This window comes from Cyprinus carpio, chromosome A5, assembly GCF_018340385.1.
Source record: "Cyprinus carpio isolate SPL01 chromosome A5, ASM1834038v1, whole genome shotgun sequence".
In the NCBI taxonomy this organism is placed as follows: Eukaryota; Metazoa; Chordata; class Actinopteri; order Cypriniformes; family Cyprinidae; genus Cyprinus; species Cyprinus carpio.
Genome location: NC_056576.1, coordinates 15894357 through 15918878, shown reverse-complemented (window position 1 = coordinate 15918878; position 24522 = coordinate 15894357). Strand labels below are relative to the sequence as shown.

Below are 24522 nucleotides of genomic sequence, written 5' to 3'. Positions count from 1 at the left end.
CCACCCAATGTTGTCCAACAAAACAATACATATTAAAGGCTATGAAAAAAAATAAAGTGAATGTAACCATGTAAGCCTTTATATTATGTGCAAAAAAGGGTTTAAAAATCACAATTCATTCTAACATTGTAACACTGCAATCTAAAAACAAAAATAAGGCTTTTCAAGCAGAAGTTAAATTCACTAAACTAAAAATGAAAATAAATTAGAACAAAAGCACAGAGTTGCATTAGACTATTTTGATTACCCCATAACAGTCACTTTACAGTCAGTGCTATCATAAAAATAGTCTTACTTGTAGGCTTAAAATTCTACATGTCACATTTATTGTCCAACTACAAATATTTCAACAAAGTGTATATTTTAGTCAGAATTATTGCACTCCTATTTAATTCAGCTCTGTCTGTTTGGCACGCATGCGTGCAGCGGCGCTCGTTCACTTAAGTCTGTTAAGTTTAGTGGAGAATCCCAAAGCAGAAGGCTCATGCACTTCTGACAGAAAAAATGGAAATATTTCCATGGCTTTCTAACATTTACAGATGGAGAATATACCTATGAAATGCAAGTTACAGTATGCATTCAAGAGGCCTAGTGTCTCTGTCAGCGGCACATGCAGCCTTTCTGTCAGAGCATATGACAGGCCGAGCCGCTTAAACTAATATGCAAAACGAAACTATGTCTTACCAGTTTTTAAAGGTCTTAATATGAAGCTTGTCACATGTTTAGAACAAATTGTATTGTGCACTTTCTATGCAGCAGATCAGTCTGTGTCCTCCGCTACATTTTCAGATGCGCTCGTATCAAACTACTGTATATCGATATAAACGTTATTGCCTAATATCGAATATATCATTCAAAATCGATATACCGCCCAGTCCTAGTGCATTCTGGGCTATTTGAAGAATCACCAGGTGGAAAAGCACAGTCAAAACTAGGGATGTCAGGAGAATGTCACAGATCACCCCATGGGTAAGGAGGCAAATGCAGGAAATCTTAGATGCACAATATTACACTGGGTTTCGAAGTTCAAGATACAAAATATGGAGCTCACTCTAAACAATTCAAGATGAAATGTTACTCTTTTTCTGCAGATGTTTGCTCACATTCTCAAAGTGGACAGGAATTTGTCTTGGTTGCACAGAGCACCATAGATAGAAATATTCCTTGGAAAACAACACAGAATTACATCGGCATATTTAACTTCAGATCCTTCATGAATTCTGGATGTTTTGTCACTTATGACTAAAATCTCAACTTCCTCATGGAAAGGGCGATAAGACCTCGGGTGACCATCTTTGGTGTAAAAAACAGTTCTCAGCTGTTTTCTCGGTTCAGTATGGGGGCAAAAACAGCACACAATTTTAGAAAGCACAACAGCTCAACCTTTTTTCTGTTCATCTAGGGGTGGGCAGTATGACCAAAATTCAGTTTCACTTTATGACAAATTTTATTTCACAGTAACATTATATTTCATGATATAGTTATTAATATATGCAGTTATTCTGAAAATCGTTAAAAGGGCTTTATATAATAAATAAACTCAAATACTTCAGAAATGAAAAGTACTTCACCTTGACTGATATTAAACTTTATTATTATACTTTAAATAAGGTGTTTTTAAATCTCATGTTATTGTTTTACTTCAATCAGTTTTTTTAACATCTAAATATGTTATATTGAAATATCATAATAAATCACATTTACTTCCTTTTCATTTTGCAGGACATAATTAATACTTTATATTGTTTCAATTTGTGCCCGGGTACAGTTTTGTAACGTCTGCTTATTATACAGTACTATGTTAAGGGGCTTGTTTTGCTCTTGTTGTGATAACTGGCAACCCTTCACCTAGAGCTTTAATGAAGAGAGGGAAGAGTTCAATAGTGACTAGAAGGAGAGCAGCAGTATGCACACTGAACAGTAGCTACTGTTAGTGCTAACTAAGTAGTTTAAATTTAAATTTATACACACCTTATAACTGTGACATTATTTGACTCCAGCCCAGTGAAGACTGACAGACACTCAGCCTATCATATTTGCCTCTTATTGCATGTGCAAGCATCATTAAAATGTTATTGGTCAATTTGAGCATCAAGTTGAGAGACGCATCGAATGACAGGAGGTTATTATCAACTAGTTCCAATCAGTGTCAGATCGGCTGGAGTTATATAAGGCGAAAAAGATGCCGATAACTACACATTATTTAAAGGAGCTGTATGTAAGAAATCTATTTCAATTAATCATAAAATGGCCCTGATGTGTCACTAGACGTTAAGAAATCATGTTCATTTCAAATACTTATATCACTGACAACAGTAGTCCGGCCAGGATATTTGTCATTTAAAAAGTGGACTTGCAGCCCTCAACTGATGTTGGATGTGTCATTTTGTGTTTTGGCCTGACGCGCCTCCCTCCACCTATTACCAATCACGAAGTCAGTAGTGTTTCGGGATCCCGTGTTGCCAGCTTTGCTGAAACCTACCCTTAACTCCAGTCGGATAAAAATGTCTAATGTTACTAAATCAAAAAGACCGTCGTTATAATTCAGAAATTAGTCGTGACAAAGTCCGAAATAAAACCAGAATTTGTATTGGAGATGCTTTTGAAAGATGGAGACGGCTGAAAACGGAGAAGAATTTGAACACAGACGCCAACGTTGCTCATTGAAGCAGCCTACGTTTCTGCTGAATCCTGCAGCTCATCTGGCAACCTCGAGTCAGGGGGTAGGGGGAGGGGATACACCGCTCTACAGTATTTTTATAGTGATTGCAGTACCAGTTTAGGCCACAATCCTATATACGGCTCCTTTAAGGCTATTTCTATTTATTACGACATTGAAATATAAACTGTTGTAGTCAAGTAAACTTAATTAATTATGCTTCCATGGTTTTGAGCCTGTGCGCTCCTCTAAAATGTCCGGGTGCTGCACTGCTCTCATGGTTGACTGCTGCACCTTTGTTCAACAATTTCACATTTTTAACAACCCTTTAGAAAATTGAATCTTTTGTGGATCTTCCCCTTTTCTTTTCCCATTCTCATTCACACTCAACATGAACAAAACATTAACCAAACCAATTTACATACATCTTTATACACACAAATAAAAAAAAAAAAAACTGTTAAGGTTATATACTGTCATACCACCCAGCCCTAGTTCATTTTATGCATATGCACTTCCAAAAGCTTGGTTGGGAAAACAAATGATTTTAACAAAGCAGGCCTGTAGCTTCAATCACATGCCATCATGTCACTTCCATTGTGTAAAATTAATATCTATGAATATCCACTTTATTCTACTCCCAAGAGAAAGGGAGAAATAAGGACACAAATCCTGCTGTGCAGTGTTGCAGATAGGTGGGTGACAAGATAAAAATTGTATCATGAGCTGAATACGACAACATCACTTCCCTCCATTACAGAGGGTCAGTGGTAGAAAAGGAAGCCGCAACCTTTGGATAAAATTTGTTATTCTGTCTTGTAGATCTGCCAGTCTTTAAAACCAATGTTAAATACATGCATTGGCTGTATTTGCTTGTTTTCCATTCATGTAAATATCTGCCCTCAACATCACATGGTATTTCTCTCATTTAAATTGTAGTATTGGAAGTACAGTACCCTATGAGCAGTCTGGTCCTTCCTTTACCAACAAAAATCCCCCACATCCGTTGCAAAAATTTCAGTGATGAATAAAAGGAATAACCTGAAACTCCAGATCCATCTGCCATCTGTTGCTGTGAAGAGAGCCTAAACTTTATTTCAACTAAACTGCCTTGCAATGAATTAAACATTAATCAGTCACAGCATCATACTAAACTTCAGCAAAAAAAAAATACGATGAAATAACAATAAAGTCTAGAAAACATTTTGAAAGATTTAAAAGCCATTAGCAGCAACTATGTTAGAAAGAGTAGATAGATACATATAGGAAATATAAAAAAGTAAATGGAACACAAGGTGAAAGTTAAAGCCAGTTCTTATCAGTATGGTTATGTTTTTGACCTCTTGCTCTGCTATCTAAATGCAAACCTGTATTGATCTGTACAAAACAAATACCATCAATTTATTAGTACAGAAGAACGTCTTACAAAAGCCCTTTTACATTATGGACCAATAGGTGAATATGCAAGATAAATTTGTACTTTGACTTTGACAGCGGATATTAAGTTACATGACTAGTGACTGCTGCTGGTTTAACAACGGAGGGAAAGGCATTTTAAAGGGATAGTTCACCCATAAATGAAAATTGTCATTATTTATCTACTGACCCTCATTGTTGTTACTTTCTGCTTTTATTTTTATTTTTTTTGAACGAAAAACAGAACAATATAAGATTTTTGCTTACAGCTTCATATGAGAGTTCTACATTTAACATCTCACTAAGATTATAAGCAAAGATTGACCAAAATTTCAGTGCATTTTTCACACATAACTTTTCCATGGACTTGTTTTTTGTAATTTGTATGGGAAAACAACATGAGGATGGGTAAATAATGTGTAACTATCCCTACAGTTAATCTTCTAGGATTTAAACCACACCAAGAACAGCAGCCAGACAACAATACAGTTGACCATCATAAAACACAACCCAATTATAAACACCTTTCAATTTGGAAATTTAATGAGCTACAGTAATGAAGTATAAAAGAATCAGAGGGTGTAGAGGTTAATAGACCCATCCATGCACATCTCTAACTGGGTTTGTGTTCACACTAATTCCCAGAGTGCTATTTGTTGGCCTTATCCTTTTAGCAGTGCCTGCACACTTACTGCAATAAAAGGTAATGAATCATTTGAACAATCCATGCTCTATAAAAACAACAAAGCCAATTCTGTCTGCTCATCCTATGATAGATGATCATAAACACAAGTCCTAATGACTCTAACAAGCAAGCCACCAATAAGCCCAATTCATTTTCTCATTATGCTAGTTAATTATAATACAGCCTCTGCAATGAAGGTCCACAGCTTGTCCAATAGTTAGCAGACAGGGAAGAGGTAAATAAATACTTATATAATATTCTGATTTAGGTGATTTATATAATGATGTACATTTCAGTAAAGACTGTGAAAATTACATAATGATGCGTGTTTATCACACTCTTACAAAAACTGCAAACCATGAGGTGAGGTGGCATCGTGCCAGCTCCCTTGTGCAGCAAGTGTTGTTTCTTTAGTAAAGTGTTTATTTTGTGATTTTTTCACTTTCAACTCATCTCTCACTTCATTACATACTGTACAGTATGGTATCCTCTATTTTGATTGTTAATTTGCAGCCTTGCCTGTACCTATTGAGTTTTAGCATTTAAGAAAGAAATTACTTAATTATTCTTTCTGTTTTAACTCTTCCCTATCCTCCACAACACAAATAAGGTTGGGCTATTCTGCTCATCTAGTCTTAGGCTGATTAATAAAATAAAGCTTACTCTTGATATTTTCCTGCTAATTTCTTTATCTTAATTCATTTAATCTTCTTAAAACAGACCAATTATCATTAATAATAGTTAAAATTTTGTAAAATACCATTTTTCCCCTTCAAGTGCTTTATTTTTTAGTAGCCATTTTTTATATTATATGCAGTGCTTGAAGTGGACCGGTATGCAACACAATTTTAGTCTGTTCAATTCTGACATGTTGCCGGTACGGAGTCAAAGCATCAGTATCTGGGTGATTAAAAATGACAATATAAAAGGACACTACTACTGTAGGTCATGTGACACTGAAGATTAAGTAACGGCTGTTTTGAAATAAATAAATAAATAAAATAAATGCAGCCTTGGTAAACATAAGAGAAAAAAAATATTGACTAATTTTTTTTTTAATGAAATATAGGCTACATGAATATAGGCTACATGCACTAAAATGTTTCACAGTGTTTCTTCTGTACAAACAAACTCAAACGTTAATCATGCTTGAATTCAGTCATTATGAGTCAGTGCAACACTAAACCTCTAGTTCTAATAATCTCATAAAGCACATTTCCAAATAGATCATAATGTGTCAGCAATTCCCATGCCAGCTATTTTGGGCTCTCTGGCTTCCTGTTGTGAAAGTGCATGGAAAGCAGCTTGGCTGGTGGAAGTGGGTTACATGGAAATGCATTTCAATCATCAGTCCTCATCACCAAGTAGCTACTTGATGTAGTTACACATCACTGTTTCCGCACATGCACTAAAAGCCCCTGCCCTTTAAACCATGCACTTTGCTTTCACACCCAAGCCTTTCCTGGATTACTGAAGAGGGTTTGACACGAGAGAAGGAAAGTGTGTGTACAAGCGAGCATATGGGGGTTACATGGTGAGCACTCTGTTGGATTTTAGTAAACTGAGAATTTTAAGGCAGAAGTGTCAGAAAATGTCAAGATAATCCCAGCCAAGGTGAAAGGATGAGAGTGAGAGAAAGGGAAATGAAGTGTGAGCCTGAGGAAGTGAGAAAGAGTTGGAAAGAGTTGGGTTATAATTGATGTCTCAAATATCTCTTATTCCGTTCACTCAATCACATATGCGTGCTCTCTCTCTCTCTCTCTCTCTCTCTCTCTCTCTCTCTCTCTCTCTCTTTCTCTCTCTCTGCAGAGATCAAGGAAAATATGAAAAAGATTTTGGAAAACTAAGAATATTATTACCATTAAAATAACTGATCCAGATTAAAATTATTAAAGATTCCAGAATCACTTACTAAAGCACTACAATTTTTTAAACCTAAAATTCAACCTATAAGTTTAAATTGCATATGATCTTAAATAATGTCATTATGGTTCTTTAACATAAAACAAAAATACAGTATTGGTAAATATTAAACTTTTTATCTAGTCTTCACAATGAGCAGTGATTTAAATTAAATGCAGGCATAAAGGTAGTTATAAACAAAAACATCATATTAAACAAATTAAAAAAATACTCCTTTAAAAAAATAAAAAAACAAATAACTTGGGGGGGGTTTGTTTATTTTTATTTATTTATTTTCTGGCCCAAACCTGCTCAGGCATATGCAGGTCTGGATAAAAAAGACAATTCCCAAACTTCATTTTAATTCACCAAAGCAATGGCAAGATGCCATCTCATTCCCAGCTGGTGCCTTCACTGTCAAATTCATTGATGCTCTATGCATGAAGGGTTTGGTAAAACAAAAATCTTAACTGACAAGATCAGTTAAATGCTGAAGGGCATGTCAAAAGGTATATGTTTGATAGATTTCAAAACTGTGAAAAAACTAGCTGAGCAGATATTGACCATATCTAATTGGGTGAAAATCCCACTAGAATAAATGAATGCAGCATGAACCAACAAATCAGGGAAAAGTTATCTTTTTTACTTTAATATTTGCTACATAATTAAAGTGACCAAGTCAGGAGATAAAGATCCAAAATGAGAAATAGACTTATGGAAGAAAAACAGTATGGAACCATCTTGCGTTGAAAACAGAGATGTCAGTCAGGCCCACTGTTAGTTGCTTCACAAGGTAGCCTAATCATTGTGAATTCTGTTGCAATAATCACAATACTTGACCTATAAAAAATAAATTGTGTTGTTTCTTAATTCTTGTTTGCCATATAATGATGTAGATAAGTTTGCAAACAGCCCCTTGCCGATTAGCTACAGCAGAGATCGCTGTATGCTGTTATACATGCCTTTGTCCATATTAGGGTTTTCCTGGCACGTCACGTTACTTCTGTGAGTCTGTTTTGTACTCTCTGCGCAAGAGAGGGCCCTCTGGCTTCGAGTAAGAATGAAATGTCCCCCGCATATTCTACGCTCAAGCAGCTGAACAGCTCTGCTAGTGCTAATGTTAATTCACCTATTTCTCCATCACCAGCAGCGCTCCATTCTCCAGCGTCTACCTCCCCTACACGCCAGTGTACAGGAACATGAATCTACATTTTCCTACTATGTAGTTGCCTAATCACTGTTGTTTATTTCGTTTATATGGCCGCTGAGCCAGACTATGACCAAGCATGGTTACATACTGTCCACTACTGTACTACTACTGTAGCTACTGTCCTGCTGATTTGATGCTGTCCATCTGTCAGATGCGCACATGTGGTGTGGCCACCGTGCTCATGCTGTTCTTATTGTTATGTACTTAACACTGCTTGTAATGACATACAGGCTTATGCTCTGATTAAACGGTGATGTGTATTCAAGCAGGTGTAACTCTTAGTTGTGTTGGCCTATTTTGATAACAGATGCATTTTAGGCTAGGCCCACAAAATCTTCTCTGAGCCCACCCACTGTCACAGACACGCCAGGCTCCAACCCCATCCAATCACAGCGCACTCCCTCACCTGAGTACTGATCACACACACCTGCCCCTCGTCAGCACCATCATCCACCAACACTTAAAAGACCACTCCACAAGCATGTCACTGTCCGGTTCGTTCGCACTAGGAATACCTATCTGCCGACTTCAAGGACTTCCATTGCTCTACCTGTCTCCAGTGATTCCCAGTTACCTCCTATTTGTGTCTGGGTCGTGATTGTAGTGGTGTGTGGTGTCTTGGTCAGTTTGCCCTCAACATCTCCGCGACTTGACTACTGCCAGGACCTTCACCCTACATCATCTCAAGGACAGTATTCAGTTTAACATCTCTGCAATCCACCGATTACCACTGTTTCTCATCCCATCTCTGCTTATGTCAATAAATACCACCTTACCTGTGATCTTCTGTCTCCGACCCATCTGTACTGTAACACCCACATTGTAGTGCTGTCATGTCATGTGACAAAAGAACAAACGACTTGAAAGTTGAACTAACAAATTCTCATTAGTCCAGCTCAGACTGCATTGGTTAAGCTTATGGGGCTGTCACGTGATGAACGAATGACTCAAACCCGAAGACTTGTCAGATAAGTGGTGAGGTGAGCTAGCATAGACTAAAGAACCAGGTAAACAATGAATTCATATTTTCTGTTTCTTATAGCATTATAGTTTTTAACTTGTTTCTAGTGTGATCAACATTTGCGTAAATAATAGATGTGTTAGGGAAGTTACACTTTAAATTGTAATAAAATTTAACTAAAATTAACCAAATGAACCAATGACTCGAAAAAAGATTAGTTCATTTTGCTGAATGAGACTCAAAGATCAGAGTCGGTAAAATTATCCGAATTTCCCATCACTAGTTAATATGAATGAACTGAGGTATCCAGTGGATTATTTGATGAAGATCTTTAGAGCACATTTCACATTACTCAATGTATCCAAGCCATTTTGATATGTATCAACATTTTGGTTTCTGGCCAGACCATGACAAGCCATATTTCTACATCTTAGGAAACAGAACTACAATTATCTAAAGCACTGCAGCCAAAAACAAACAGTACAAAGCTGACCACTAAAATCCACCAAAACAAAACATAAAATGGCGTGGACCACTAATATCCACCAAAACAAAATTTTCAGCCCAGACAGGAACTTCAGAAAAGGGCAGCATATCTTCTGAAGCAATTTCATCTGTGAGTTGGGAAGGTAAGTTAGTGTAACAGATCTGTAAACCATCTACTGTCCTGCATCCTTCACTAATGTGACAAGGAACAAAATAGTTGCAATAAGATGACTGCGATGAGCATATGGACCTTGTGGATGAAGCTGACATGCTATCTCTGCAAAAAAAGTTGTGGAATGCTATTTGGATGTCATTGTTGTCAGTACATACTTTCTGTATAGAAAGCAGGAGCCAAATGACAGGAACTTGAAGAACTTTCCAGTACCTGTTGGTGACATGTTTGGTGAAGAGCATGACAGGTTTTAATGAAGGACATAGACCTGGAGGCTGATAGGAAGAGACAAACCAGGCTCAGCTCCTCTACAGTTCAAATGACCAAGATAAATGGCTGCTTGCTTGTAAGCTTTAAAGGGGTTATATGATGCGATTTCAATTTTTCCTTTCTCTTTGGAGTGTTACAAGTTCTTGGTGCATAAAGAAGATCTGTCATTAATTATGTTCAAATGCCCGTCTTGGTATATGACTGAAATTAATATAAACAGCTGAGAAAGAAAACACATGTGTAGCAATAAATTGGGTGCATGCAGCTCTTAAAGTGACAGCAGACTTATATTACTACTGCTATCTGTCTCTTCAATGATAATCAAGAAATCTAAAAAATCACTCACTAATCCTGACTAACTTTACTAGCTTTAATAAGAATAAATGCATGAATGTTTCATTCATACAGTGAAGACTATGCAGTGCTTTACTTATATATTTTGATTACTTTATTCAGTTTCTGTATCTCTTTCTTGAAAGCTACTGTTAAATAGACCTACTGTACCTAAAAACACAGTTTGTTTCATTTGTGTCTTTGTTTTGTTGTATTAGTCCTTTTGTTTGTTACTTGCATCAATGTTCTCATTATTAACCCTTGACGTGTACAATCACACCGGTGTGATCAGTCTTGACTCTTGGCTGGTCCCTGAAGCATACGATCACATCGGTGTGATTAGAACGTTCAGTGCATCACGTTATCAACTGCTGAATTCAAATCTTCTTTTGCTGGTGCGGAGCCAGATCGGATGTGCAAATGAGCGCTTGTCATATTATCACAACTATTCAGTGTTTTCAACTATATAATGCTTATTTTTTCAGACATTTAAATACACATAACTACTAGCAAAACCATACATTTATAGTTCGTAAAATACATGCTGATGTCTATGGAGGCAGCAATAATGATCCTTACAAATATAATCTGATGACATGTTTTTTTAATATCATGTACAGATTTTGTAGATAATTATAAAGTTTAATCTGCTCTTCTCCCAGTTTACCAAAGACTTACTTTAATGTCTTTTGGGAGGAGTGGATGAATTTACATATTGTAAATCCCACAGCTCGCTCAGATTCAGCGCGAATGTAACATGGTGGCACACATCACCTGGTATAGATCAACTAACATGGTCATTATAAAAGTGTTTAAACTACCAAATACATTTACTTTTTTTCAAATTCTTTTATTTGCATTTTACATTACATTTTACATTTATGCATTTAGCAGATGCTTTTATTCAAAGCGACTTACAGTGCATTCAGGCTATCATTTTTTTTTTACCAGTATGTGTGTAACCTTTATGTCTTACTACAACATCAGTGCCAAAAGTAAAATAAAACCGTACTTTCCAAAACATTCACCTTTTCGGTTCCTCTGTGGTGGAGATTTTGACCTCTGACAAATAGTCTAACATGACTAAACTGACTAAATGCAATGTAGCATTAAAATGGTAACTTCAAATGACAAAGGAAAATATGAGCGAGACGAGCACAGTTCATAATATGCATAAATATACACCTGTATAATGAGTCTTTTATATAATGCATGCATGTTCCACTACCATTTAAATTGTCCAACATAACACTTTTTTGTTGATTTTTTTTTTTTTTACAGAGGAAAAACAAAATCAAAGTATTTAAGGACCAACCAAACCCTGCTTAACTACCTTTGGTTTGCAATAGCTGCTTTAAAAGGTGGCTCTGCATGTCATGCAATAGGTAAAATCCATAATCACTTAGACAGGTTTGATAAGAACTATAAACTAAATCTGTTCACATTTCAAGTTATAGAAATACAACCCACAATAACCACAAGCAGCACTACACATTCAAATGAGCCTGGCAGACAACATTTCCTCCACAGAATGAGTTCGGAACTCCTCTTTTCAATTGAAGACCTTTGTAGAGCAAGCTTTTGTAGTTCCATTTTTTTTTTTTTTTTTTGTTCTTACTAACATATTTGGGCTGCATGTTAAGAAAGTTGTTTCACTAGCTGAACTTATGGTCAGAGAAGTGTAAAAAAAAAAAAGCAGCCAGTACTGGAAGCTCACACAGAAGTGTTCTCTTTCACTTACTTGTTTTCTCTCTCTTTTCTTCACAGTTCCTACTCTACTCTCAATTCCACACATTCAGCACTCCGGTCACACTTTTTCATTGTTGGGCATTCATTACAGGTGTCATTTTACCTTATCAGCAACATTAGTTCTCAGATTTGTCTGCAGTGACAGAGAGGAGGTTGCTGTCTCCCTCAGCCCCTCTCACATTTACCTTAGATGGCACTGATGCCCATCTGCTCTCCAGACACTAGAAGCCATCAAACCAAGCTAGCGGAAAAGATCTGGGATAAAAAGCTTTGCTGCATCAACAATCCTTACTGTTAAGCCAGGGTTGGGTGTGCCTTTAGTGGCTAAAACAATAACATCAAGAACATGCCACTCACTTATCGTACCTTGCCATATACTGTGCCAATAATGATGTCCGTTGTGGATATCAGACTTTCGAGAAACTGAAATGGCCATCTTTAAGCATCTTTAAAGGGGACATAACACACAGTTTCGGCCAACTCATGTTAATCCTGAGTACCTATATATTAGTATTGTATCCATCATTTCTCCAAAAAGTATTTAGTTTTATCAGATTTATAAAAGAGAATTACAGCTTTACGGTTCTTTCTGAAAAAGAATCTGTACTTCTGACTCATGACTGGTATCTTTTAACGCTGGGACCGCTCCATCTTTCAGTATCAAATAATGTGCAAATCCAGCGTCAAACTCGTCATTTAAAACATTTGTCACCGAAATGACAGGAACAAACAAACACACTTATGTTTTTAAAACAAACTGCATCCACTCTTCATGTAACGCTGGGTTCTTTGGGAAGCTGAACAAGGATATCTTTCTCTCACATCCAAAAACACACTTCTTTGGAGACATTCTTCTCAAGCAAGTCCTGTGCAGCGCTGCTGATGTCTCACGTAACTTGAATGAAGCACGTTGATGGTCTGCTCTTGCTTTCGAGCTGGTTGATGTGCACACGCTCTTCTGGGAGAAGTGCCCATACAAGCAATTCTGCCCTTCATGATGTCATTAAAAAGAAAATAACTTTCTGAAATTTAACCGAACCCGGAAGGAGTTCATCTGGCACAGAAATATGCCGTCATACGTCAAAATAATTTTTTTAAACTTTGGACATGTTTAGCATTATAATCCAACTCTTAAACTGTGTTAATAACTAGGGGTGGAAATATGATATTATCACAATACTTGTGTCATGATACAATATTATTGTGATTTTAAATATATTGCGATATTCTGCGATATATTGCAATTTATTACCTTTTTCCAACTTCAAATGATGTCCCCAAACGAAAACTTTGGCAACATCTGTTTTAACTAAAAAGAAACTCAGTTTCTCAGTTTGTGTATCACTTCAATTTTATTGTTGCAGTGCAACATGGGATTGTCAAGCAGACAAACTGACCAACACTTTCATGAAAACCTGCCATGAATGTTGTATGCACCTGGCAAACTCAACTAGTTGTATTACAGTCTAGTCTAGCCCACCTTAATTAAATGTAAACAGTTATGCACTGCTTTGCTACTACAGGTATTTTGAACAATTCAACTTGAACTTGTACAAAAAAGTTGTGCAGACCCTTCAGAAATTGTGGCATTTGAAAGTAAATTACTGTTAAATTTAAAATAAAACATAGTATTACATTAAAATAAAAATGTTACATTTAAATTAAACAACATGTACTCTTAAAGTAAACAATGCGCTACTCTTAGAATACTTCATTTTTTTCCATGGTCTGTTGGAATTCTTGATTCTGATTGGCTGGCAGGTATGCATTAAAACCGTTTAATGCTCAGGTAGTTCCAAGTCCGTTTAATTACCCCTTCTATATTAATGCGCCGCTGCTTTAATTGACACATACAAATGCACACACACACATCACTGGCACAGAGAGCGAGAGAGATCCCACTGCGCACACAGAAATGTTCAGGAGTAGGCCAACCTAAACTTTTATTGCCCCGCTACTTTTATTAATAAAATGGATTAGATACTGGATCACTGCATTATATTCCTCAGCAACGAGGAGGTTAAAATATCTAATACAAACAACTAAACTCACAGCTTAAATATACGCACAGACACAAGGCAAATAACAAACAAACACACACACACACACACACACACACACACACAACTGTCATCTTTCTCCCTCGCTCGAACAAACGATCGATAATTAATTCAAATAAATGTTATAATTCTGTAATTCTATAATTCCGTAACTGACAAAAATAACCGTATTTTTTACCCATTCGGTCAAATATTGTGCTGCAAAGCCAAAGAGCAATACTAGTTTTAACTTGTCTATAACTTGGCAAATGACCATGGCGTACCGTTCCGTCTCACGCACAGCCGCATCTGCACAGCTTTCAAAGTATACTCAACCGCGGATGAGTGCGGACGGATGAGCTCGACAACATGCGCAGTACCACCTAACATTACTTGACTTGCGCTCTCAACATACACCTAGCACATGCGCTGTTGTACGCGCACTCTCCGCGCGGTCTCAAAAAATTGCCTGCACACGGACGGGGTGCGTGGCTGTCTGCGAGCCCTCCTGATGATGTTATGCGGAAAAAAAGACTGTAATGAAATTGATTTTATTATTCTACAAATTTTTATTATAATAAAATATCGATACTTGGCACCCATGTATCGATACTGTATCGCCGCGGAAAATATTGCGATACTATGCTGTATCGATTTTTTCTCCCACCCCTATTAATAACTATAACTAATGCTTTAAATAGCATTAGACCGCCCCCCCCCCCCCACCCCCCCGCCCCCCCTTTCAGTTTCTACTTTTCTAACTAATAATGATATTAAGTCAAGAGTGTAATTTCCCAGAGAGTTTATCTGTGGTATTCCTACACAGGAGATTACAAAAGAGTAAGTGGGGTCTGAGAATCCTCAAAGAAGGGCTAGATTCATTACATTTGCAAATGAGAAATATTTGATGATTGAAATTGCTTTTTGCTACATGTTGCATACTGATACATCACAAATGAAATTCTGGATATGAAACAATATTAAATAATATCAATTAAATAACAATTGACTTGTACGTCAAGAGATTTCGTAATGTAGCAATAGATGAGAACGACTTTCTACCTTGGGCCCTCCAACGGCTTTCATTTTTCATCCTCTAGATAAGACTCTATATTCACAGAAGTTACATACATGATGCACTTGAACAATAGAGCTTAAAAGCATATTCTGTAATGAGCAGTATGATATGACATTGCAAATTCAGATGGAACCCCACCTTACAGACATTCATTCCCATATTGCATTAGTAATCCTATAAAACTGAGATGAGATAAGAAAATTCATTAAATTGAAACTACTGTCATTTGCAGGGAGAAAAGTGAATAATAAATTAGGCTTAAATGTTAAGTGGTGAAGAAGAAAAGCTGTATTCTAAAAGAAACGCTCTCTGAGAACGATTACCCTCATCTTCTGCTTCATGTATAACATTAGATATGTTTTATATTAGCTTAGAGAATATTATTAGAGCTGCTACTGACTTTCTTTTCTGTAAAAAAAAATATATATATACACACATACACATACAGATTATATATATGTAACCTCTGTGTTATGTCTTCTGCCTGATATACTCTCTCGGACACCGTCAGGTTTGTGGTAACAGGACAGGTTTATTCCACATTGCATTTATGACAAAGGAAAACAGTGTTGAAGTCATCTCATGTGGATAAACAGCGCATGCTCTGTCTCAAGGGAAATCCTCCATTGCTTTTTTGGATTACCCATATGTACTACTCTTAAAGCTCTACACAAAATTAAAATACAGTTTGACATATTGATCGTATAGTGAATTTAAACTCACATAAACAAAATAATTAAAACACATCAAATTGTCCCTCTTAATCTTGCAAGGAGGAAAAACAACCCAAAATGTAATTACACAGATTTCCTACAGTTACCTTTCCATTTTATGTTAACAGTCAGTTATGTGTAAACAATCATGTAACTTCGTTACAATTCAAACATACCGGAGGCAGACAAACAGCATAAAATACCTCAATCATATGTTCAAACATTACAACACTTTATAACAACATATGGTAACATACCTGCATTTATGACAAAGGAAAACAGTGTTGAGTAGTCATCTCATGTGGATAAACAGCGCATGCTCTGTCTGGAAAGAAGGCATAATTTTAAAGTTAGCTAGCTATACTCGAGAGACTTTCTATCGGCTATAAAACACATAACCAGATCGTTGACTTTATAAAAACATGGCGAAATTAATCAACAACACCTTATACAACCAAAAGAAATCTAGCTTAACTTTTACATGCTTTTCAAGTGAGTTAACATTGTTTAGTCCACGGACATTCATAGACACGTTACCTCAAGGGAAATCCTCCATTGCTTTGAGGATTACCCATAATCCTTCGTCATTACTAGCATTCGCTGCAGGTACACTTTGTGACAGTAGGTGGCACCATACTCACATTTAGTAGGATTTAACTTGAACCTTTTTAACTATGTTACATACACCCCCCTTAAATCCTGCTAAATTGGGCACAAAAAAACAAAAAACAAAAAAACAAAAAAACATTTCTTTTTTTTTTTTCAAATACCAAACAGTTGTTTCGTACTAGGAGCAAATGCGTTTCAAGTCAGTTAGAAACTCTCCACCTGGGAGAAAGTCAGTAAGGGGGTAGCTAAGCCCCATACCAACAAAGACACAAAAGATGCCGTGTACACCTCTCATATTGTAAACATTGCTCATTAGCAGATTCTTGTCAAATACTTCAGATAAACTAGTGCGAACACTCTTAAGACATATACATACACAAGCAATCTATCCAGAAAGCATGTTTCTCACAAAAGAAAACAAAGAATCAACTGTTGAAGCTGAGTCATCTACAACCTGTTCATTCATTTCACAAATGAGTCTAGCTGGGGGCTTAACAAGTCTACCTGCCCTAGTGCAGAGTGGATGTGGCTGTTTGCAAACTACGTGGTCCTGTGCTAATGCACCTGGCTGTGCGTCACTAGCATGGTCAGGGGAGGGGACACAATGAGCTCTTTCCACTGAGGGCGGGGAGGGTTCTACCTCGGACACCACACATTCTACAGAGGGTCTAGGGGAAAGTGGTTGCTGAGCAGATATTGATGGAACAGATGTTTGTAAAATCCCACTCACAGCATGTGGGACTATATTCACTTCAGTCTCTGGGAGAGAGGCACTCACAGCTACAACAGGTGAGCAATTGGAATGGCTGTCTGTAGCATCCTCATCATTAGTCTTATCCATTTGCAGTAACCACTCAAGTGTCTTTGTCTCACTGTCCTGCATGTCAACAGGAACCACAGGGACACTTTGTGCACTAACATTATCTGATGAGCAGCTTGACTCCAAAATGTCGTGACCTCCTGCTGGGAGGAAATTCACCGGGAGTAGGAGGTTTCTGTGAACAACTTTTTCTCTGGATGTCACTGGGTCACTGATTCGGTACACGTTGATTCCAGGTTTCACAGACTTAACTTCAAAAACTGTGGATTCCCACTTGTCTGCTATTTTCCTCCTCCCTTTCTCACCACGATTTGCAAGCAAGACTCTGTCACCAACAGTGAGGGGAGACCCTTTTGCTTTGCGGTTGTAGTTCTTTGCCTGTCGAGCCTGCTCTGTCCGACTGTTCTCACAGGCAATGCGTGCAGCTTCAGACAGGTCACGTTTCAAGTTGGAGACAAATTCACGATGGCTAACGACAGCATCGCTGAGGAGGGTGTGCTGGAACAAAACATCAACAGGTAGACGTGGAATCCTCCCAAACATTAGAAAGAAGGGTGCAAAACCTGTTGTCTCATGCTCAGTGCAATTATAGCAAAATGTCAGCATCTGAAGCATCTGTGGCCACCTGGCTTTGGAATGGGCAGGCAGGGACCTTATCATGTTCCCAAGAGTCCTGTTTGTATCGCTCGACAACTCCATTTCCCATAGGATGGTACGGTGTGGTATGCGATTTCTGGATACCAGCCATCTCCAGGAGCTCTTTAATGAGTCGGCTCTCAAAATTGGCTCCCTGGTCTGAATGGATGCGCTTTGGGAAACCATATATGCAAAAGAAATCATTCCACAGACGACGGGCAACCTGCTTCGCTGACTGATTCTTGCAGGGGAATGCATGTGACAGCTTCGAAAAGTGATCCGTAACAACCAGAACATCTACACACTTCTTGTCCGACTGCTCAGCAGTCCAAAAGTCGATACACACGAGCTCCATCGGTTCAGAGGTGCAAATGCTTTCAAGAGGAGCACGGTCATTGGGCTCTGGGGTCTTCCCAACCCACACAGCGAAAGCAGTTCCTCACATGGCTGATGATGTCATGTTCCATCCCTGTCCAAAAGAACCTCTGCCTGGCGAGAGAGAGTGTGCGAGCCTGTCCCTGATGACCAGCTGAATCATGGAGGCCAGAAAGAACCTGGGCCTTGAGGGAGTCTGGAACAACAAACTGGTGGATTGCCATGTTCATTTGCCTGTCTTTCTTTACTTTGTACAACATACCGTTTTTGATGGACAGCTTGGCCCAGTGTCTCAACATTTTCATCACTCCACGAGACTCATTGGCACGTTCATGTCTAGTGGGCCTCCTGTGACGCTGGATGTAAAAGAGAACCCTGCCCAAGACGTCATCCTGTTCTTGAAGATTAACCAGTTCACTCCTTGGTAGGGAGGCATTCTGTTTGATACTGACAAGCTGAGGAATAACTGGTCCCGTGCCTCTCACTCGGCTAACACCTCTGGAGTCATGCGCTTCTAGCACAGCTGAAACTTCCTGCAGGGAGAGGGACCCCTGGGGGGGGGCGGGGTGACAACAGTATCATCTTTGGACTGATCAACAACTAACTGGCAGTTAGCAGCAGTATATCTAAATGCATCTTGTACTGTATCATCCACCATTCCACCCACTTGGTTCAGCAATGAGGCATAAGGTTCACTTACAAGACGATGGCCTATGCATGACTGTACAAATGGCTCCCTGCTTAGTGCGTCTGCAACCACATTCTTTGGGCCAGGCACATAGCGCAGATCAAAACTGTATGCTGCGAGTTTTGAGACCCATCTCTGTTCACATGCATCCAACCTCGGCTTAGTTAAGATGTATGTCAACGGATTATTATCCGTCCAGACTGTGAAACGTCGTCCTTTCAGCCAGTGGCTAAACTTGTCGCAGACCGCCCATTTAAGAGCGAGAAACTCCAGCCGATGTGCTGGATAGTTCAGCTGGGAGCGCGATAGAGTCTTGCTGGCGAAACGCCACTGGTCTGGCAACAGCACCATCGGGAGGCAACTGTGAGAGGACGGCTCCCAGGCCATCAAAGGAGGTGCATAACAGAGAGGATGAATGGTGCATTAAAATCTGGATGGGCCAAGGTGACACTATGCACAAGCTCATGTTTCAAAGTTTTGAATGCTTCCCTGCACTCAACAGTCCAGTCAGCTGGAGACAGTCTAACATTCCCCTTCTTGAATTTTGGCTTATGGGCTCCACCTCTTTTGTGTGGTGTAGCAGGCTCAGCCACAAGGCTGAACAGTGGCTTAGCCTTAGCAGAACATCCCTCGATAAAACATTTATAGCATACAACCAACCCCAATAAATATCAAAACCACCTACAACTTGGTGTCTCCATATCAGATTCCATCAGATCTGCTTCCTGCACATCATTTATAGCTTGCACTTTACTCGGGTCTGTCTTAACACCATCTCCACATATGATGTGTCCCAAGAACTTAACAGACCAGCGAAGGAAGTAGCACTTCTTAGGTGAGAGCTTCAAGTTGTTGGCAGCAAGACGTGAGAAAACCATCTGCAGACGCTCAAGTGCAATCTGTTCAGATGGCGCATAGACCATAAGGTCATCTAGATAACATAACAGGCTTGTAAAGTTCTCATCACCAAAGATGGACATCATCATTCGCATAAAGGTCGCAGGACTGTTTGTCAGGCCTTGGGGCATTCTATTATATTCATGGAGGCCAAATGGGGAGGAAAATGCTGTGTATCTTTTGTCGTCTTCATGCATTCTAATGTTATAGAATCCTGACGTGAGGTCCATCGTTGAAAAGAACACATTGCCACCAAGTGCAGCGAGAGCATCTGTCTGATGAGGCAAAGGATGTGCATCTTTCACCGTTCTTGCATTCAACCACCTGAAGTCATTACAGATGCGAAGATCACCACTTGGCTTGACAACCAGGACGAGAGGAGATGAATACTCGCTCTGAGATTTACGGATTATCCCCAATTCCTCCATTTCATTTAGAGCAGTCCGAAGCTTATCATAATGGCATGGTGGAACCCGCCTATATGGAAGTCTGAAGGGCTTGTCATCCACTAGGCGGATTCTGTGTACAAAATCTGTTGCCTCGCCACAGTCCATTTTGTGCTTCGAAAATATGGACTCATACTGCTCAATGATCTGCAGCAGTTTATCCTTCCACTCAGAGGAGACTTCACAAGAAGAGAGGTTCAAATCCTCCAAGCCCATGTCAGTCAAAATTTGTGATATTTCATTCTCTGACCTAGGTGAAGGTGATGAGCTCTGTGTGAACTGTGCACTGGATTGGATGCGATCTGGTTCAGGAAAGTCCTGCACAGAAAGACAGGATGACACATCTGCAACTTTTGCATTCTTTTTAAGGGAGTTAACATTGTTTAGTCCACGGACATTCATAGACACGTTACCTCAAGGGAAATCCTCCATTGCTTTGAGGATTACCCATAATCCTTCGTCATTACTAGCATTCGCTGCAGGTACACTTTGTGACAGTAGGTGGCACCATACTCACATTTAGTAGGATTTAACTTGAACCTTTTTAACTATGTTACATATATATATATATATATATATATATATAAATATATATAATATATATATATAATATATATATATATATATATATATATATATATATATATATATACTATAATAATTTTTTTTTTTTTTAAGTAAAAAATTGTGGTCAGTGTGTGCAGAAATGGGGGCTCTTTTATCCAGACAGCCATCTGAGTAAAGAACACCAGTTGATAGCAGTTTGATGTCAAATGAAAAAACATTGAATTATTTTCCTGAAAGTCAGTTTTAGAAAATAAATTAAATACAATCTAAGCTATGAAATAAAATCCAGTCAAATGAAATGCAACCAAAAGAAATAAGATCCCTTGCAATAAAATACAAATGAAATTAAACTAAATATGAACAAATGAGATACAGTAGTGGTTATTATCCTATCAACATAAAACCAAAACACAAAATCCTCTGGCTTATCTTAATCTCTGCACACACAAGAAATGAATTTGAATCATTTTAAGCAGCATTCATATTCAGCATTCTTCCAGAGCATTCTGTCTGAGTAATAATACAAAGAAATGCATTCATTCAATATGTACATGAAATGGGTCACAAAACTTAAAAATGCAATCAGTACACAATCCAATTCTATCTCAGTCTCCTACTAATAATGCTTTAAAAATCCTTCTGTACCATCATTAATATTGGTTTCATAAATAAAACCAGAAAGAGTCTACATAATTTTCCAAAAACAAAAAGACAAGCAGATGCCTTGTTGTAAAAGAAAAATACAAACAGTTGGTTTGGCAATTCTGACACAGCTAATGGAAAAGGAGGACTAAAGTGTCTTACTTCTCTGCAGAAGCTGAGCGAGTTTGACTGGCTCATTAATAATGACTAAATATTCAGGCAGGTTTATGTGAATATTGAAATGATGTATTAGGTGCACTAGCTGCTTCATTTCTTTTACAAATACTAGACATAACTTTTGTCTCTCGTATTATAACGAGAGACACAAAGAGCAAAAACAGGATTTCTAAATCAGTTAGAGTGGGTGCTAACCTCAAAAGACATTAGCCTACCTTTTTCTTGCTTCCTTTCTATCTCAGTTCATTCTTTTGTGGCTACAGCCTCCCTTTAATCGACAGGTGAGTAAAACAGGCCTCTCCAGCTCACTGGTTGTGAGGTAAATTTAATCACTTCAGAGGCTGATTTATTTATCACATGGTTATATGAGGGCTCTCAAGGGCTAGTGAAAGATCCAAGGGAAATGACGTATAAACCCAAACACAAGCCCACTCTGATCAATCTTCTTTATTACTATGCATGAGAATGGAGAATGGATAGAACCGTTTAAGCTATGAAAATAACCAATGAGACAAATTTTGTGCCAGTTCTTCAATGTAAATGCCTTGCTACAGAGTTATCATTGCCGCAGCATGCTCCCCTCACTTCTGAACAACTCCATAAGCCAAATTATGTGTGCATTAAGGCATGAACAAAAAGAAAACTGAATCAAGTGTGCTAAAAAAAATAGCTAACCATGCAAATGCACTTACAGTATTTCATGAGTCACCATTAATATAATGATATACATAAACAGTGCCATTTCAGATCCATTTGCTGCACTGTACCCAATTGTAATTCTTAATTCTGCCATTAAAGCTATCATGTATCAAAAAATATATATATATATTATAAGCCACTTATCCCACCATGATGTGCTATGTTCTCTAAGATAGCAGTGGAAGAAATAATCCAATGATCTTTAAATGAGAAAAAGAAAAACATTGTCACTTCATTAATCTGCTTGTTTAATGTAATAAAGTCAATGACCTTCTTTCTACTGTTAGTGTTATCTGTATGCACCATGGGTCTGAGAGTAATGCAATTTCAATTCTCTGTATGTATGTGCTGTACATGTGGAAGAATTGACAATAAAGCAGACTTGACTTGACTTGGCTTGACCTCTCTCAAGCAATTATACCTCACAATATCAAAACGTAAACAAATTGTGTTACAGAGTTTCAATATTACAGCACTTTAGCATCACAGTCAAAGCCATTATTCAAATAAAAGAAGCAAAACAGTGAGCAGTGAGCAGAATATCAAATGGATTCAGTAGCAGATCCTCTAAATGCTGATCCTGATAACAAATCTGCCATCAATGGATGGACATCTTGTATATAGATGTAGCCTATTTGTAATAGTACAAAAAGTTGCACAATACAACCAAATTGAGTCTATGGTCTATATGTTTTTCCAAAAACAAAAAGACAAGCTCATTGCTTGCAAAAGAATAATACAGACACTTGGTTTGGCTATTTTGACACAGCTAATGGAAAGACAGGACAGATGTGTCAGTAACGCAGTGACATCTAGTATAAAAAAAATGTGCAATTAAAAATAAATAAAATAGAATAAAATAAAAATATTTAATAAATATTTAAAAAAATATTTTCAGCTCAAATCAATTAGAGGAACATTAACATCATAGATTTTTGAATCCTATCCTTTTAACACATTGTATATAGTCCTTACTACAAAACGTGAGAGAAAGTGAGAGGTCAGTAGTCCCCCGAGTTCTCATTAAAACTAAGAAGACAACATGTGTCCTGGAGCTCAGGCTCTCGAAAGTAAACCCTCTGTGTGCACAGAACGGAAGAATGAATACAATTGCATCTCTTAGCATTGTAATCCATTTATGCTCACAATTTAAGTTATTAAATATGACATCACCCTTGATGTCTTGGTCCAAAATGTGAGCAGAATCTTCTTTGTAACCATCAAGCATTTGAAATTATTTCCCCAGACAATTTTCATGGCCATATCACATTTATTGACAGTGACAATCATGACAGAGTAGACATGTGATACCGAAACTCTGACACATCTGCTGTGCATCAGCTGCCAAAATGGCAAAGAGTGAGCAATCTCATATGATACAGCCCAACCTTAATGCATCTTTCACTTCATATCCCAGTCCACCTGCCACCGCTCATCGACTGACATTTTACCACAGAATTGTAAGTCAACACTGCAAAAGATTTTTCCCTCAAAGCACATTTAACCTTGTGGAATAATGTCCAACCACAATAGATGAGAGTATCCAGAAAGGTATACTGACACAGCTGGACATCATTTTCTTAGAGATTTCTTGAAAATGGCACTGTTATAAGAAATAATGTTGTTTCATCATACAGATGGCTAGCAGTTGGTTTCATTTCTGCATCAGCTGCAGGGCAGTCCATTTTAACATGTAATCTAAAAGTATATAAGTGGGTGAAATGCAGACTCCAAGAACAGTGGTAGTTTTTCAAGCTAATGTTGACCTTTTCCAAGTGATCATTTACACACTATTTCCTGCCAAAAATCAATAATATTCTTAGTGCTATAGTGCATAATACTGTAAAATTTAATGTTGGATTTCACCATTTTCATTGAATAAAACAAATTTAGGAACTACTGTCAAAAAGGAAAACAACAAAAAAGAGCTTTTCACAATTTTAATTCATAATTATTTTCCGTGTTTTATAAAATAAACTATAGTATACTAACAGCAATAGGAGAAATTGAAAAAATACATACAGCCTTTGCTATTATGAAAGAAATCAAATAAGTGTGTCTGGGACTAACCATACTGTAGTACTGCAGTACAAGAAAGTGAGGGCAGGAGATTAGGAAAAAATAATCCATTGCAACATTCACTGTATTTCAGGAGATTCGAGGACTAGGGTGATGTTATATTTATTGAATCATCTCAGTCTTAGGTTAGTCCTTTCTTACTAATCAAAACTTGGAATGTGACCTTGATGGAACTCAGTCATGGATTTAATTCAAACTAAGAGAGAAGACTGAC

At 37.8% G+C, this 24522-nt stretch overlaps 2 protein-coding genes across 4 annotated transcripts in view; both read right to left on the bottom strand.

Annotated features, from left to right (window-relative positions):
* The window catches only part of LOC109090112 (netrin receptor UNC5D-like), a 177382-nt gene that overhangs the window by 73513 nt on the left and 79347 nt on the right, over positions 1-24522 (bottom strand). The window lies entirely within an intron of this gene.
* LOC122144343 lies at positions 15842-17774 on the bottom strand. The gene is made up of 2 exons (XM_042755186.1): positions 16211-17774; positions 15842-15998 (listed from the first exon to the last, which is right to left on the bottom strand). Exon 1 carries the CDS (start codon positions 17760-17762, stop codon positions 16668-16670), a length of 1095 nt encoding a protein of 364 aa, XP_042611120.1. The 5' UTR covers positions 17763-17774; the 3' UTR covers positions 15842-15998; positions 16211-16667.

What these genes read in the sequence shown, in the direction of transcription:
- LOC122144343 (XM_042755186.1), bottom strand. Translation starts at nt 17,762, where the DNA reads ATGATAAGGTCCCTGCCTGCCCATTCCAAAGCCAGGTGGCCACAGATG.